The sequence below is a fragment of the Asparagus officinalis genome, chromosome 7 (assembly GCF_001876935.1).
Source record: "Asparagus officinalis chromosome 7, Aspof.V1, whole genome shotgun sequence".
Lineage (NCBI taxonomy): Eukaryota > Viridiplantae > Streptophyta > Magnoliopsida > Asparagales > Asparagaceae > Asparagus > Asparagus officinalis.
In genome coordinates, this window is record NC_033800.1 from 101,720,966 (window position 1) to 101,736,489 (window position 15,524).

General features: G+C 36.0%; 1 protein-coding gene across 1 annotated transcript; it reads right to left on the reverse strand.

Moving 5' to 3' along the window:
- On the reverse strand, positions 456 to 12,300 carry LOC109850432 (ycf49-like protein). The gene is made up of 4 exons (XM_020420447.1): positions 11,951 to 12,300; positions 11,770 to 11,848; positions 10,151 to 10,219; positions 456 to 896 (listed from the first exon to the last, which is right to left on the reverse strand). The coding sequence occupies exons 1-4, from the start codon at positions 12,214 to 12,216 to the stop codon at positions 789 to 791; spliced, it is 522 nt and encodes a 173-aa protein (XP_020276036.1). The 5' UTR covers positions 12,217 to 12,300; the 3' UTR covers positions 456 to 788.

Consider the following 15,524-nt stretch of genomic DNA (forward strand, 5'->3'; position numbering starts at 1 on the left):
TTTTTTTTTTATGTTGTTCTTGAAAGTCGCATTAACTCATCTTTGCCATTTAGCAGAGCCCAGTAGGGAAGTGTATTCATTTCCAAACTTACACATTAAGTTATAAATTGAATGGGCTGAATTATGTTAGGGAGCTATGGCCCTCCATATGCGCTCCCTTGTTAACGGGTGCCACCAGAAAATATATTAAGTCTACTACCTGAAATGTGCAAATACTGATATTCAAAAAAAAAAAAAAAGATACTTTTGAAAGTATAACGAACTAGTCGACAATTTGAGATGAATATTTAAGATTGTACTTTCTCTGCCATATTTACCCACTTTTCAGTTCAAGTTTGCTGACATTGCTACCAGCAAAGTTCTGAAACATGTAAATCAGAAATTTACTTCTAACAACTTAGCTCTAAAATCTCTCTGGTTACATGTAAGGAAAGTAAACAAAAAGAAGCTTGAACTTGTAATAAACAACATACTTGCATAAAATAATATTCGTAATCAACTTTTGAACGAGGAAGGGTGAAATTAAAACAAAAGGATGATGGTTATCGAGCGGACCAATGTATGGGAATAATAAGTCCCCTCAATCTCCACTTACTTCTGGTTAGTTTTCAATAAGGTGTCAGGTTCACCAGACAATTAGTCTTTCTATATATATTTCTTTCAGTTATGGTTGAAGGTACAGAAAGAAATAATGATAATCCACCAACCAGAAAGTAGGAAAACAATATCTCTCACTTGGTCTTCCTTGCTCCTCAGTAGTAAAATATATAACAGAACCTTGAGAATACTTAGGATTTTGTCGAGCCTTCCTGAGATGCTTTAAAGATTCGAAACGCAGCAAAGCACATCGTCATGTTACCAATAACAGTCAATCCAGCTTGCATAGCCACGAGTACCTTTAGACCGTGATACATTCAAGTTAAGAAATCACTCAAGATGGAAGTTCAAACAGAAAAAAAAAATTATTATTATTATCATTGTTCTAAAGACTATGAATGCAGTAGGAAAACAGAAAGTTTTTAACTCACTTGAAATTTGAAAAAATCTGATATTTGTTTATTACTAGATTGAATATCTTCAGTCACAAAAAATTTCATGCACATGGTTCAAAGACAGTGATGATAGTGCAAGAGATAATGTTTTTATGACTTGCAAGGGTAAAAGGGGCAACGCTACACCTTATTCTTAAATAAGGTTATTTCTTTCAACCCTCTTTTTTTGGGCATAGTACTGAGTGATCAAATATAGCCGTATATTTTTCTTATATAGAATTGTGGAGGATTGGTTTGGAATGCTCCATCGGCTGACTATTTAATTAAGGGTTTTGGAAAGAACTTCCTAGACGTTAACTTAATGTTATAGTAGTTGCCCATGAACTTAATTTTCGTTCAAGCACTTAATAACGTACACCGTTCTACTGTAAGTCCTTTAGGCTTCGTTTGGTAGGAGACGAGGTAGGGTGAGGTAAGGGACACAATTAAAAATTCTCTTTGGTAGGGAGTTTTTAAAGGGTAAGGTGCAGTAGAGTAATGTGAGGTGAGGAGAGAATATGCAAATGAACTAGAAAGTGAAGAGAAATAAAATCCCTCCACTTGGAAGGGACACAAGAGTGAGGAGAGATAAGATGTGAAATAAACTAAAAAGTCACGCACCTCTCCTCACTCCTCTCCAACCAAATATGTACTACAAAATGTATATCCCTCCTTGCACCTCATTGAACCTTATCTTATCTTACCTTTCCTCCTTATACCCCCATCCAAACCAAGCCTAAGGGCTAACTTGAAGGTCCAAACATGCTCCAAAGAGAACTCTTAATCGGTGAGATCTAATTTGTTGCCTTCTTCACAATTTAAGCATGTGAGATGCTACACCAATTAAACTAATTCTTAGGGAGCCATCTTAAGAGCCTATATATCAATTCTCCCTAAGGCCACCTTCCAGTTCTAGTATATGAAAAAACATCAGAGAATAAATCCTTTTATTGAATAAAAATACTCTACATTTTTCACATCATAGAAATAGTAGGTGCGTGATTACAACAGAAACATCCAACAATTTAGACGTAAATATACAGCTGTAAATAGTGTTGGCACAATTGATCTATGGTCCCAAAGAATTCACAATTGGAAGGATTTAGTTAACCAACAAAAAGAAGCTTCAATAATAATCAATTACACATCTTATCATTGATATCTTTCACCATTACAATACCTAGCCTTTTGGAATGATTGTTGAGTGGACTCAAGAGATTTCTTGTCTAATCAACAATGTTGTGGTCTACTATTCATGAGTTATCGGAATATATTTGCAGAATAATATAATTTTTTTAGGGCTACAGGCAAAATAATTCAAGTAATAAATTGCCACCATAGATGTTGCATCATAAGATATATAGAAAATGAATTGTGAAGTGACATCAGAACTACGTCCGGTGTGGTCTTATAATCACAATAGCAAGCCATACTTCTAATAATCCATGCTATGCATTATCTACGTTATAAATGATAGGAGATGCTTGGATCATTCACGAGCAATTCAAAATGTTATCATCTCTCATCCCATAACCAGTTTAGGACAGATTCAAATGAGTGCCACACATAATGTATTAGATGGCTCTGTGATTTCAAATGCTCCCCAGGAAAACAGCCTTTAGGGTCCATCTTGTAACCCCTTTATAAGGAAATAAATATGAACAAACCAATAGAATCATAACCTGGTAGAATGTAGTTAGACAGTCTGCACCATGATCTCTAACGTCAACAGATAAGATACCAAACAATTGAGAGAACTATGACTACGAATCACATTTTTAGTAACCACACAAATAAAACCATTTGATTCACAAGTCAAAGATCAAAATGAAACCATTAGATTAATATGTGAGAGATCTAAAGAAAGCAACTTTGATTCATATTTTAAAGATCTCAATGTTGTGTCTCTCATGCCATTGATGTTTCTAGTAAGTAATTAAGGATGATATATTGCAAGTAACAAAAAACAATCAAGAAGAAACAATTAACTAAGTAAAAGGACAAAGCAATGACACCACAAACACGCAATAATAAGGCCATGACAATTATCAGTTCAGAGCTTTATACAAAGAGAATATGATAGCTGGAAGAGTTCTATGATTGAACATAAAGTTCTAACCTATTAAAGTTGCAGAAATGAAGTAGAGGACTTAATTTTTTGTACTTCCCTGATGAAGCTCAGACAGAGATAGAACAGTTCAGGGAAGAACAACTTAGCTATGATGACTAGAGCTCGGTCAACCCTAACGATGCTCAGTTAATTCACCATCACCATCTATTAGAGTTTGATCAGATTCCCTAGGTCGCGTGTCTCTCAGCCCACCGCCGTATCCTTTTCAGAAATCTAGGAGAGACAACTACAAGGTAACTACTGGAGCCAATAAGGAGTAGACATGTATACTTACCTCGATGAAAAGATGCTAACATTGTGTACTCCTCATAAGCTGGCACAAAATCCTATAAGTAAGATTTCTGATGGTAACATTCTCTAACCTAACCAAGGGTTTACCACCTCTTTTACTGTTTTATTACTCCATAAAGAGAGATTCTCACAGGAATGTCGAAGGGCCAACGAGAAACCTATCTCTGATACCTCTAACGTGATGTACCACTGTGCAGGCAAGAGGTTGACAAAGGGGCTCATTCACCTAGCCAACACTTTCGTCGAAGGCCATTTCCTCATCATCTTCCACGGACAAGGGTGACTCATCAACTTCTACCGTGCTTCAACAAAGTTAAAGATGGTTTTGTAGTCACACAGAGGTAATTATCAAAGGAATGAACTATGAGATCCAAAAAGTTCCTTTAATTTGATGCTTAAGGTTAATGGGTTATAGCAGATCTATAACAGACAAGTTGTAATCTTGTAGGCGTGAAGGAGAAAATTATTTCTAAGCATTATTGTTCTTTATGTTTGTAGCATTGTTTATAAGGACTTGATATCTCAATTGAAAATTGAGCCTTTAGTCTCCTATTAGAATTTGCAAACCCATGTAATGTCAATGTCTCAACTTGGATAGGATTACAGTATGCTTTGTGTTTGCATATTGTCTTTGTAAAGTGGATTCATTTGAAGTTACAAGAAATTATGCACATGGAAAATGATAGTTCGTATAATTATTTATTTTTATAAGGGTTTTTTGCACTTTAAACTTTTCATTTTAACATCCTAAAGTTCTATTTTGACAATTTAATACCCTCAATATGAAAACAATTAGACATTAATTTTGTTCAAGAATTAACATAGAAAAATGAATGAGAAACAACTTTTCTCACCAACGTCCAGTCTTTTCAGTTTCTTTGGGGTATCAAATTGTTAAAGTAACATCAATTTGAAAACTTTGGGCAATCAAATTGTCAAAATAGAGCTACATTGCATGGAAAAAGGTACGGGTACCAATATGGGTGTGGGTAGAGGACTCGGTAAATTTGTAAAGTGTAGGGTACAGGGACACAACTACATATATATTGAATAATAATTTGTATGAGATCATTATTGTTTTTCATTTTCTGTGTAGAATTAAAATTCCTATAATTTTTTTAATTTTTTTATTACGTTGATTATTATCCATTCTTGGAAATTGTTCGTTTTTGAACTAGACACCCAAACAACCATATCAATAATAGTTTTGAACTTGCGCATGGGCAGAAACGAATCCGACCCATGTCTAACGAGTTTTAAAAAATAGATGTGAAGCGTAAGATATATGTCCAAGAAGTGATTGATAAGAGTTTTAAATTAAAACATATATCATATAATTTATATCAGAAATTCTGAATAAATGAATGCATAAATCAAAGAAGTATTCGTTAAGTTTCGGTACGGGTACATGTCAGGTACGTGTCGGGTACGACTTCATGATAGAAGTATCGAGTAACATAGATTTTAAGGTATCTAAGTTAAAATGGTGAAACTTGAAGGTGTTAAAAATGCAAATAGACATTTATATAACTTAAAATATTTAACGATATTCGAGATATTTTCTGTTACACAAACTGTTCAAAACATAATTACTACAACCAATGACCAATAACACTTGGGCACAAATAGGTACAAACATATATCACTCAGCATCCAAAGCATATTTGTAATCTTAAATTTCAAAACATGTTGTATTCATGGATCAATTATTACCATGTCTGTATACTATATATTCTTATGAGGAAATTCAAGCATATGATTTCTCGTATGTAAGCAGTTTGAGCTAAAAAATTAAGATAAAGATGTTTATCATCCTAAGATAGTTGTTCTATGATTCTAAGCTAATTTTCTTATCTTGATAATGTTATATCCAATTTTCTTATATAGAAAAGGTATATGAAGCAACACCTATGGAACCACTCAAACTGCAAATTGCAACTGCATGCTGCACTATCGCCTAAAGAAATGTATATCGCTTATCTTGACCTTTATATCCTAAAATACCTAGAACTTAGAAATTATATCAATCAAACGCTTCTCATCTTTGAATAAACTCCTGAAATGAATGTATTTTTAATACAAACGAATAATGACACTTGTTGATTCTTGTCTAAGATTCTATCTTGTATTAATAATTATCAAAATCACATGAATGTTTTGAAGGCATAACAGATCAAGCTGAATGGTATTTGTTATTCAAGAAGACCAATTTAGTTTGTATCTTATTAGTAAATTTCTTCTGTGTTGGTTTCTATTCCATTCCCTATTACAAGAAATAAAAAAAGGGGCGTCTTATGGATCTTACACAAGTTGGAGGTTTAGAGAAATATCGTAAATAATGCAATTGATGATCCATTGTTCATCATGGTCTTAGGATCTAAATTACTCACAGGTTAGGATGAGACATTTTTAGAGACATTTCACTAAGCATCTTGTAAATAAATGTTTTCAATAATCAAACAGATAAAAAAATATTGTCTATCCACAAGAAATCTCCAATTACTACGCCACATCCCATATACATTTTTTAGAATGAAGAACAATTTCAAACAGGGAAAGCCATAAGAGATCAATAAAAATAGCTTAATATGTGATGCAAAATATGGCCTTGTTAAAAATCTGAAGGTACTATATACTCGTCTACTAACATATGAAACTTTATTAACCAAAATTTTGAAGGTATTATATAATTGTCTACTAACATATGTAACTTTATTAAACATAATTATTTGAAATATAAAGAACAATATGAAACTTTATTAAACATAATTATTTGAAATATAAAGAACAAGTCATAGTCCAACATACAACTCATAAAAGATACTTGAACAAGTATTGGTTGCTAGTAGCATAAATGTTTAAGTTCATGCACTAGATTGGATGTCGTTCTCAGTTGACATAAAGCTAACTTAACTAAGAAAATATTATAAATAATTTAAGGCCTTCATAATGTACACGTGCAAAAAAAACATCAAAAATAATTTTATCAAATTATGCAAAAACTTGTACAGCAACTAAAAACAAAAATTTTGGACCAAATAGAAAAGGTTAAAAATAACAAGTTCATCACATTTTACTAGAATTGACAAGAAAAAAAGCGCATTCTACATTGTAGAAACTTGTGGAACAAATAGTAATACTATATAGCACAACCATGCAGAAGCTTATAGAGCAACTAAAAACAAAATTTTGGACCAAACAGAAAAGATAAAAAATAATATGCTCATCATATTTTACTACAATTGACAAGGAAGAAAATACATTCTACATTGTTATTTAGATTTATAAAGTAATCAAATTACATATAGTGAGCTCAAGCATTTACAGCTTGCATAGAGGGGGGAACTACGTGGAGGCCAATAGCGTCATGGCCCTCCCGTGAAAACAAAAATTAAAATATAAAGTAGAAATAGGGGTACTTCATGTAAAAATAAAATTATAGAGAGTAAAATGTAAGAATATTTATCCCTAAATGTTGCAGAACAAAACAAAAAATATTGAATTGCTCTGAATTTAATTTGGAAAAAAAATTTAAAATGTTACTCGGTGTTTCTTGTTGAAACGAAAAGGAGAAGAGGAAGATGAACATTATCTTGCCTTTGTGTTTGTTGTTTTGGGAAAATATTAGATAGGTTTTGTCTTTTAGTGGATGAGAGAAGTAGCAAGGTCCACGTGGGGGTAAAGGTTGTCTAGGCCTTAGGATAAAGGCTTAAGTTTGGAAAAAATTTCCTATTTTTTTTTAGATGTGGATATGACTACAATTCAATTGAGTGCAACAGTAATACAAAGGCAAAACAATACGAGTGCACATTTTGATTTAGAGGGTTATAACAACACAAAACTTCATCATTATAAAATTAAAATGTGTTTATACATATATTATTTTAAGATTTGAACAACTGTTTTTTATAGTCATAATGCTTACTTGAGGCATATCTTGAACCAAGTATATCCTTCTCTTGATTGATAAGGAAAAATTGATCCGATCGACAAAATTTATCCTAAATTTTTTTCTAAAAAAGATCCTAAATTTTTTTCTAAAATAGATCATAAGGAGCTTAGCGGTCAACTTCAGAAGTGAGAAGTACATCTCTTATGGAGCTGTACATCATCATTTTTCTGAAATTCAAGGGTTCAATAAATTTGCTAAGAAGTTGGTTTGTATGGAACATGAATATTTTATGTCCTTTGAATTTTGATCTACAAGTTAGTGAAGTTGGCATTGATCTTGCTCATTGCAACGGTGAGTACCATTGAAAGAGTATTTTCAACAATGAAAATTATTAAGAATGAAATGATTTCAAGAAATTAAGACAAAAAGAATGTTATGGTAAACACAATGTTACATTAAACGCTGGGCGCTCCTAGGCGCCGGACTTGGCGCCCAGCGCTTAGACGCCTAGGCGGGCGCCTAAACGGTTTCTGGGCGGTTTTTTTCTTTTTCTTTTTTTAATTGTGATACTTGAAGATATATGTATATATATACTCAATCAACATTGCATAAATACAAAAATACCAACACATATGCTATCATTCCAAACTATAATAGTCAATCAAAAACTGCAATTTCATTCGTTATTGCTGCAACTTCAAAAACTGCAACTAATTATTGACTTATTGTTCTATTTTGTAGGTCAAAAACTGCAACTTCATTCGTTATTGCTGCAAATCCAAATGTTGGGAGCATGAATATTATAGTTTCAGCACTCAAACTCAATACAGATACACAATTATTGCATGTACAGTTGTACAGTAGGGGGCATTGAACAATTATTGCATGTACAGTTGCAAATCCAATAAGAGCACAACCGAACCCAAACAAAAAGGTTTTAACCCCTACTTCCTCAAGTGGGGTTTTTTCATGTTCTCTCTCCCTCTTGCTTCAAGAGTTCAATTTGTGAGCTAATTGAGGGACCAAAACATGCACTAGAAATTAAGAGCAATATTGGGAACCATTTCCAGTGGGCACAAGACAAATGGGGTGGAGCTCAAAATCCCTAGATTTGTAAGATTTGCTGATGGGATTAAATAAAACGATATTGCATTAATGCAGTAGACTGTAGAACTAATCAGATAGCATAACTGCCAACCAAAAAAAGGAGAAAAAAGAAAAAACAAAGAACAAAACTAAACCAAACTTAAAAAAAAGGAAAAAAGAGAAGAAGATAGGTTAGCAGTAATTATTTAGAACCTAGTTATTAAGTAAATACAAAAAAAAGGAAAAAAGAGAAGAAGATAGGTTAGCAGTAATTATTTAGAACCTAGTTATTAAGTAAATACAGAGGGTAATTGCTTCTTTATCTTTACAGTAATTATTTAGAACCTAGTTATTAAGTAAATACAGAGGGTAATTGCTTCTTTATCTTTACAGGCAACAAAAAGGAGCTGAAAACGACGAGCCCTTAAGGGAGACCTGACTTACTGTGAAGAGATAGACGTCGGAGGTGAGAACGATGAGCTCAGAAGTGCAGGACGTCGGAGGTGAGAACGACGAGCTCGGAAGTTAAGCTCGAAGACGATCGTCGATCTCCCAGGACGAGGTTGAAGACGAGCTCGGTCGGAAGTCCAGGACGAGGTTGAAGACGTGCTTGGGTTTTGGCAGAGATCTAAGATAGACGTCGACGGTTGGAGGTGAGAACGATGAGCTCGAAGATGAGCTCGGAAGTCCAGGACGTCGGAGGTGAGAACGACGAGCTCGGAAGTTAAGCTCGAAGACGATCGTCTATCTCCCAGGACGAGGTTGAAGACGCACTTGGGTTTTGGCAGAGGTTGAAGACGATCGTCGATTTTTTTTTTGCTGGTGGCGTCGGGTGAAACAGATTTAGGGTTGGTTTTACTTTTGAGTTTGGGTATTGGGTATTGGGTTTTGCATTTTTTTTTGGGTTTGGGTTTTTGGGAGCGCCCAACTCAATATTTTGGGCTTGAAATTGTAGGGCGGCCCGCTCAGCCACCGCCTCCGCCTAGGCGGGCGCCTAAGCGGCCGCCCAGGCCGTTTTTTAGAACACTGGGTAAACAATTAATTCAAATTTGAAATTCACTTTTGAAAGTTTAGTTATTTAATTATGTTTAGATACTAATTGCTCACGCGAAACACATATGTTATCATGTTTAATTATTAATTATTTTGGACCTCCCTGACCAAAATTCATGGCTCCGCCACTGAGCTTGCATATTAATATCTAAATTTGACAAATCAAAGAAGTAAATTTCTTATGTAAACTATAATGGTCTTTCATTACATTCAAGATGAAAGGTTATAACTGCTAGTTAATTGCATAGACTTAAATAGTACAGCCTATAAGCTAGGTCTCATGCCCACCAACAAGATTTGCAGGCATATATCAAATATTGTTTTTCCAGTGCTTGCCTTATCTAGGAAAGTAATACAGATTGATGAGGTCTATTTTTGGGTAGTCGTTCAAGTTATTTGATTTGGTTAATCCACTATAGTCCCTCCTTGACTCAGACTTTTGTCCAGTGGCCTCCTACTACTATTCTGTTAAAGGACACAGGTTAAGTTATGGAAGAGGGTGAAGTATTTGCAGGCATTTCTCTTATAGTGCACATGAGTATGGTGATAATTGAACATGATCTTAAACCAGGAGCATAAAACTCTTGGACAGAAACTTAAACCAGCAAATCATTTATCTGTGTAAGAAGTTTAACAGGTTATTATGCAAGTCGCTAATGTTCTTACCTCAAGAGACTCCGAGTTATAAAAGAAATGCCAGGTGCATGCACACAATGCTCCCCCAAGAAGTGGAACCTAAATTGCATGAGATGCAAAAGAACCCAATATCAACAATAGAATAAAGTATTAAAATAATAACCCTGATACACTTAAAAGGTCTCCCTTTCCAGGAGATTGTATATCAATTGTTCCTTCTATATTATAGTCCATTTAAGATATCATCTGGTACAGTTACAGCAAATAAGGACTGGATAACATGCAGGAAACTAAAAAAAATACTAAATCTCATAAATAAAACTAGAATATGAAAGAAGCTGAACTTTCTTCGCAATGTAGAAGTAGTATCATAAAAACCATAAATAAATGTATTTTAAGCAACTACCTCTACATGTCCAACTTTTTTCCACTATTCCATTTATATGAATCTGGACAATAGATGTTTCCCAGATTAGTATACTCATGTTTGATTAAAGTGAGAGACAAGCAACTTCTGCCTGCGCCTTTCCTCCAACATGATCTTTAAGCTAGTTAGGTACTTAAAATGATGAGGTTTCTTCATTAATCTCCCCACAAAAAGCCCATTTTTTTTATAAATAGATGCACTCAAGTAATTCAAATATTTTTTTTCTTGGAATTTGATTCTTATAATTACTTGACTCTGATGACACTGCTAGGTTTCTTCCTTCTTCACCTGTCACTCATCTTGTACTCTTTGTTATTTCTTTACTATCCAAGTTCACAAGTTAAATCTTGTCTGCTACATGTATACAAGTATCAGAGATTGTTGCTAAAAGTAAGAAGCACATGCCCTAAATATCTACCAATGTGTTCCTCTAAAATTAAAAAACTGCAGTTACAAGTTACCACAAGTTACAACTGAATATAGGTAAAAAACCAGAGCAAAAGGACATCTTAGAAGTTTGTAATATAAGAAAATGAATCTAACCAAATGCGCATTCCAGGATTTACTAGGATTTTATCTAGCACCTATTCTTGTGATCATTTTCCCCCTTTGTTATAACAATACTAACCTTTCTCCTCATGACACTTTCAATCAAACTTCTTGTTTGTTTATCAATTTCTCAAATGAACATCACCAAAGCAAGAATACTCACATTTTGATCTCCACTATTCCCACAAGAATAATACTGGTCATATAGATGTCGTTTAAGTGTCAACTGCCATTTTTATTTGGATAACCACGCAAGTTGCTATCCCTCATTAACTTGAATCTAATAGCTTTTCTACTGCGAAATAATTCTAACCCCATTCTTACCAATCAACAACAGAAAAGCTTTAATCCCAAATTTTCTAGTCATCCACATGAAATCCCATTCTTCCATTCAGTTCTATCTATTTATATCCTCTGTTAAGGTAACTATTATCATATCCTTCTTAACTTCTTCCAAGAAGTTCTCTTAGGCGTAAAATGTGTCTCCTTTAAAAGCGTGATATTCACACCATATGCACCAAAGTTACAACTTGGCGAATTGCGGAAGCAATCAGGGAGCATAAGCAACACCCAAGAAACTGAAGTGCATACAAACTAATTTTCCTTCTGGGAAATATACAACTTTAAACTAAAATATCCAACTTTAAATAGAAAGACACAAATCCTTGCTCACCATTCCCCATGAGAGACCCTTCCACGCTTCGAACCCCGACTTCTCCCCGTACTCCCAAACAAGAACCATAGCCGTGACCCTTCAACATTCGTCCAAGACCCAAACAGACAATTCATCAAACAGTTGACGAGCATTGGTCACATTCATTAAGAAGGTGAAATTGAAAGAGAAAACCCAGTACCATTCGACGACGCTGGACACGTGTATAGCCCAGGTGGGCAGAGAAAGCGCGTTGGTTGGCTCCTCGAGTGCAGCGAGGGCCTCCCCGGGGGAGAGAAATGCTGACATGGCAAGGGCGGCGCCGGCGCCAAAGGCTAGAAGAGTTGAGGAGGCCAAGCTTTGGAGCTTGAGTGTGGGTTTTGAAGAGGAGGAGGGCCCGCACCGAGGAATGGGGAGAAGACGTCGGGGGCACGAGGAGATTGTGCAGTAAGCACCGGATACAGCCATTGGCGACCAAGATTTTTTTTTTTTTGTGACCGGAATTCTGCGGGTTGTTGGCAGCCGGGTGATCCGCGAAGAACTTTTACCATTTAGCAGTAAACTCCCGATAATTTCTAAAATTGCACTAAACCTCCGATAACTATTGGAACCGCAGGAAATCCCCAATTAGTTTCGGTGTTTGCAGGTAACCCTCCTCATATAACCGCATCAGTCCACATTTAGAGTCTAAATTATCGGCAATGCAAACTAGTTTGTTTTTCTGCAAAACCTACTCATATGCTTTCTTGAAATGCTAACGCGACACTTACGAGTCATCCGTTTTTGCTAAATTTTTATTTGCCCATCAGGGTTTAGATGTAACCGGGAAATAGGTAAAATGCGCATGAATTTAGGAAAAAAATAACTTTAATAACATTTCATTTGTTGGTTACTTCCTAGCAAGGATTTTACTGTATGAGCACAAATAAGCAATAATATATGAAACGAAAAAAAATTAATTCGGATACTTTCTATTTCATAATATTATAATTATTTCGTCGATTTCTTTCCTACCACCCTGATGTTTTTGTTAATCACACAGTTAATATGAAAATAGTATAAACTTTCAATATAATCACTAAATAAAAGATCAGTTATGTCATTCCTAGGGGTGTCCAAAAAGGCTCGGACCCTTGTGGGCACCGAATCCCGGTATCCAATGATTTAGAGGGAGTATCTCGCTTTGGTGTTCGCAATTCAAAATATGCGGCATTACTTGGTTGGACAGACTATTTATGTCATTTTCAACGTTAACCCAGTCCGAGTTTTCATGACATAGCTAGCTTTTATGAATTGGCAGTTAGCAAAATAGTCCTTGCTTCTGTCCCAGTACGATCTGCACTTTAAACAATAGAAATCGGTCAAAGGACAAGCTATTTATGATCTTCTGACAGCTAACCCAACTACGGATACTGCCAAAGTATACGACGATCTGCCATATGAAACCCACGAAGCTAACGTGACTTCTCATCAATAGGTGTGGCCTTTGTACTTCAACAATACTTTTCGAGCAACTAATGTGGCATGTGCTCTTGGATGTTCTAAGATTTCCTCCGGAGTTGGAGTTGTCTTAGTTTCCTCGGGAAAACATGTGATGCCTCGGGCCTACTCACAGACCGAGCCATGTTCAAACAACGTAGCCGAGTATAATATGCTGCTTATTAGACTCAGCTTTGCTAAAGAGCTGGGGGTCGAGTATCTCAAAGCTTTCGGTGATTCTCAACTGGTAGTGAAACAAATTCAAGGAGAGTATGAGGTCAGAAATCAAGATTTGATACCATACCACAAGGTGGCCATCGAGATGGCAGAATCGTTCGAAGGATTCTTTATTAAGTACATTCCACGTATACAGAACACTTACGCAGATGCACTAGCAGCATTAGCAGTATCTCTGGCATAGCCTCCCGAAATGGAACAGTTCGTTACAGTAAGAACTCACTAGCTCTTCGTACCAATCTACGATGTAGACGACAGAGAAGATGATATTAAAGAAGTGCATTCAACCCAAGTTGAGTTTGAGTCCCGAGATTAGCGTTTTCCTATCATCGATTATGTCTTACATGGAATTTTTCCAGAAGACGTGAAGTAAAGGGACTCAATCTGACAGAGAGCACCGAGATTCTACTATAACACAGAGAGTCGAACGCTATATTACCGGGGGTACGATGGTTTACTATTACGTTGCCTATCCACTAAAGAGGCGAAAGAAGTCCTCAGGGAGACGCACGAAGGAGTTTGTGGTGCACACCAACCCGACCCCAAACTTTATGACAGCATTAGAAGGATGGGATATTCCTGGCCCATTATGATGAAAGACGCAGTCGCATATGCTCGAAAGTGTCACGTGTGTCAAGTGCACGCGAATTATATGCACCAACCTCCGAAGCATCTACACCCTTCGGCTACATCATGGCCTTTTGAGACCTGGGGAATGGACGTCGTAGGTCCTATTTTTCCCCCGTCGGTCAAAGACAACTGATTCATCCTAGCAATTACCGATAACTTACAATCCCACAACAAACGGGTTGGCTGAAGCATTTAACAAGACTATCATAAAACTTTTATCGAAACTCGTAAAGACTAATAAACGAGGTTGGGACGATAAACTCGGCGAAGCTCTATGGGCCTATCGCACCACAGTTCGTACGCCTACTGGAGCAACCCCGTAGTCTCTAGTGTATGGGTGTGAAGCAGTTCTTCCATTAGAGATCCAAATTCTATCTCTTCGGATCGCTCTTTGCAACGGAGATGACGACCGAAGAACAACATCAGAAATGTCTCAAAGAACTCGAGATGCTTGATGAAAAGCTCTTGGAAGACCAACAACACATTGAATTCTATCAATCCAAAATTTCTCGAGCTTTTGACAAAAAGGTTCGACAACGGAGTTTTAGAGAAGGGAACTTGGTCTTAGCTGTCCGACGACCAATGATCCTCAATTCCAAGAAGAAAAGCAAGTTTGAACCCAAATGAGAAGGACCATTTGTGGTAGAGATAGTCTATTCGAATGGCGCATATCGCCTTATTACCAAAGAAGGCGCTCGACTTATGATGCCGATAAATGGGAAGTTCTTAAAAAAGTACTACACTTAGTATATTCAAGATAACCCATGTATTAGGAAGTTCCCGGAAGGATACTACATGTAGTATTCTTAGAGATAACCCAGTTACCATAAAAAATGATAAATAAGAAATCCACACTTGGACTTTGAATGTTTTCAAAGTTGGAACGTATCTTATTGTTGATATTGAATTCACCAACCCTCATGAATACTTTTGCTGAGACGAGATTCAATCACTTTGATGAGTCAATCTTTCCTCACAAGACCCCCACTGGTGTTTGATAACTCATAATCTTCCATCATAAAATCCCCCACTAATCAAATCAATCGACGGTGGGTCCACTAAGAATTTGTATCCACTAATTTCGGTAATTTTCAAACTAGACATATTAAGTCCTGATCACTTAACATCAAAATCTTCCATCAAGTGGCTAGTACAAATTAGCATTCTCACTGCTATCTGTATTACACTCCTACTGTTCTTGGTCAAACCTATAAAAGTTAGGACCAAAGCCAAAATCCCCTCTCGATTCCTTCCATGAACGAGAGATCCACTTTCAATTTGAGCGATCAAACCTATAAAAGTTAGGATTACCGCCAACCCCACTTGGTCAAACCTTCAGTAGTTAGGACCAAGATTGGATTACCTCTTTCGATAAACGAGAGACTTCTACCTTTTTGATTTCAGCCAAACCTATAAAAGTAAGGGCCGAA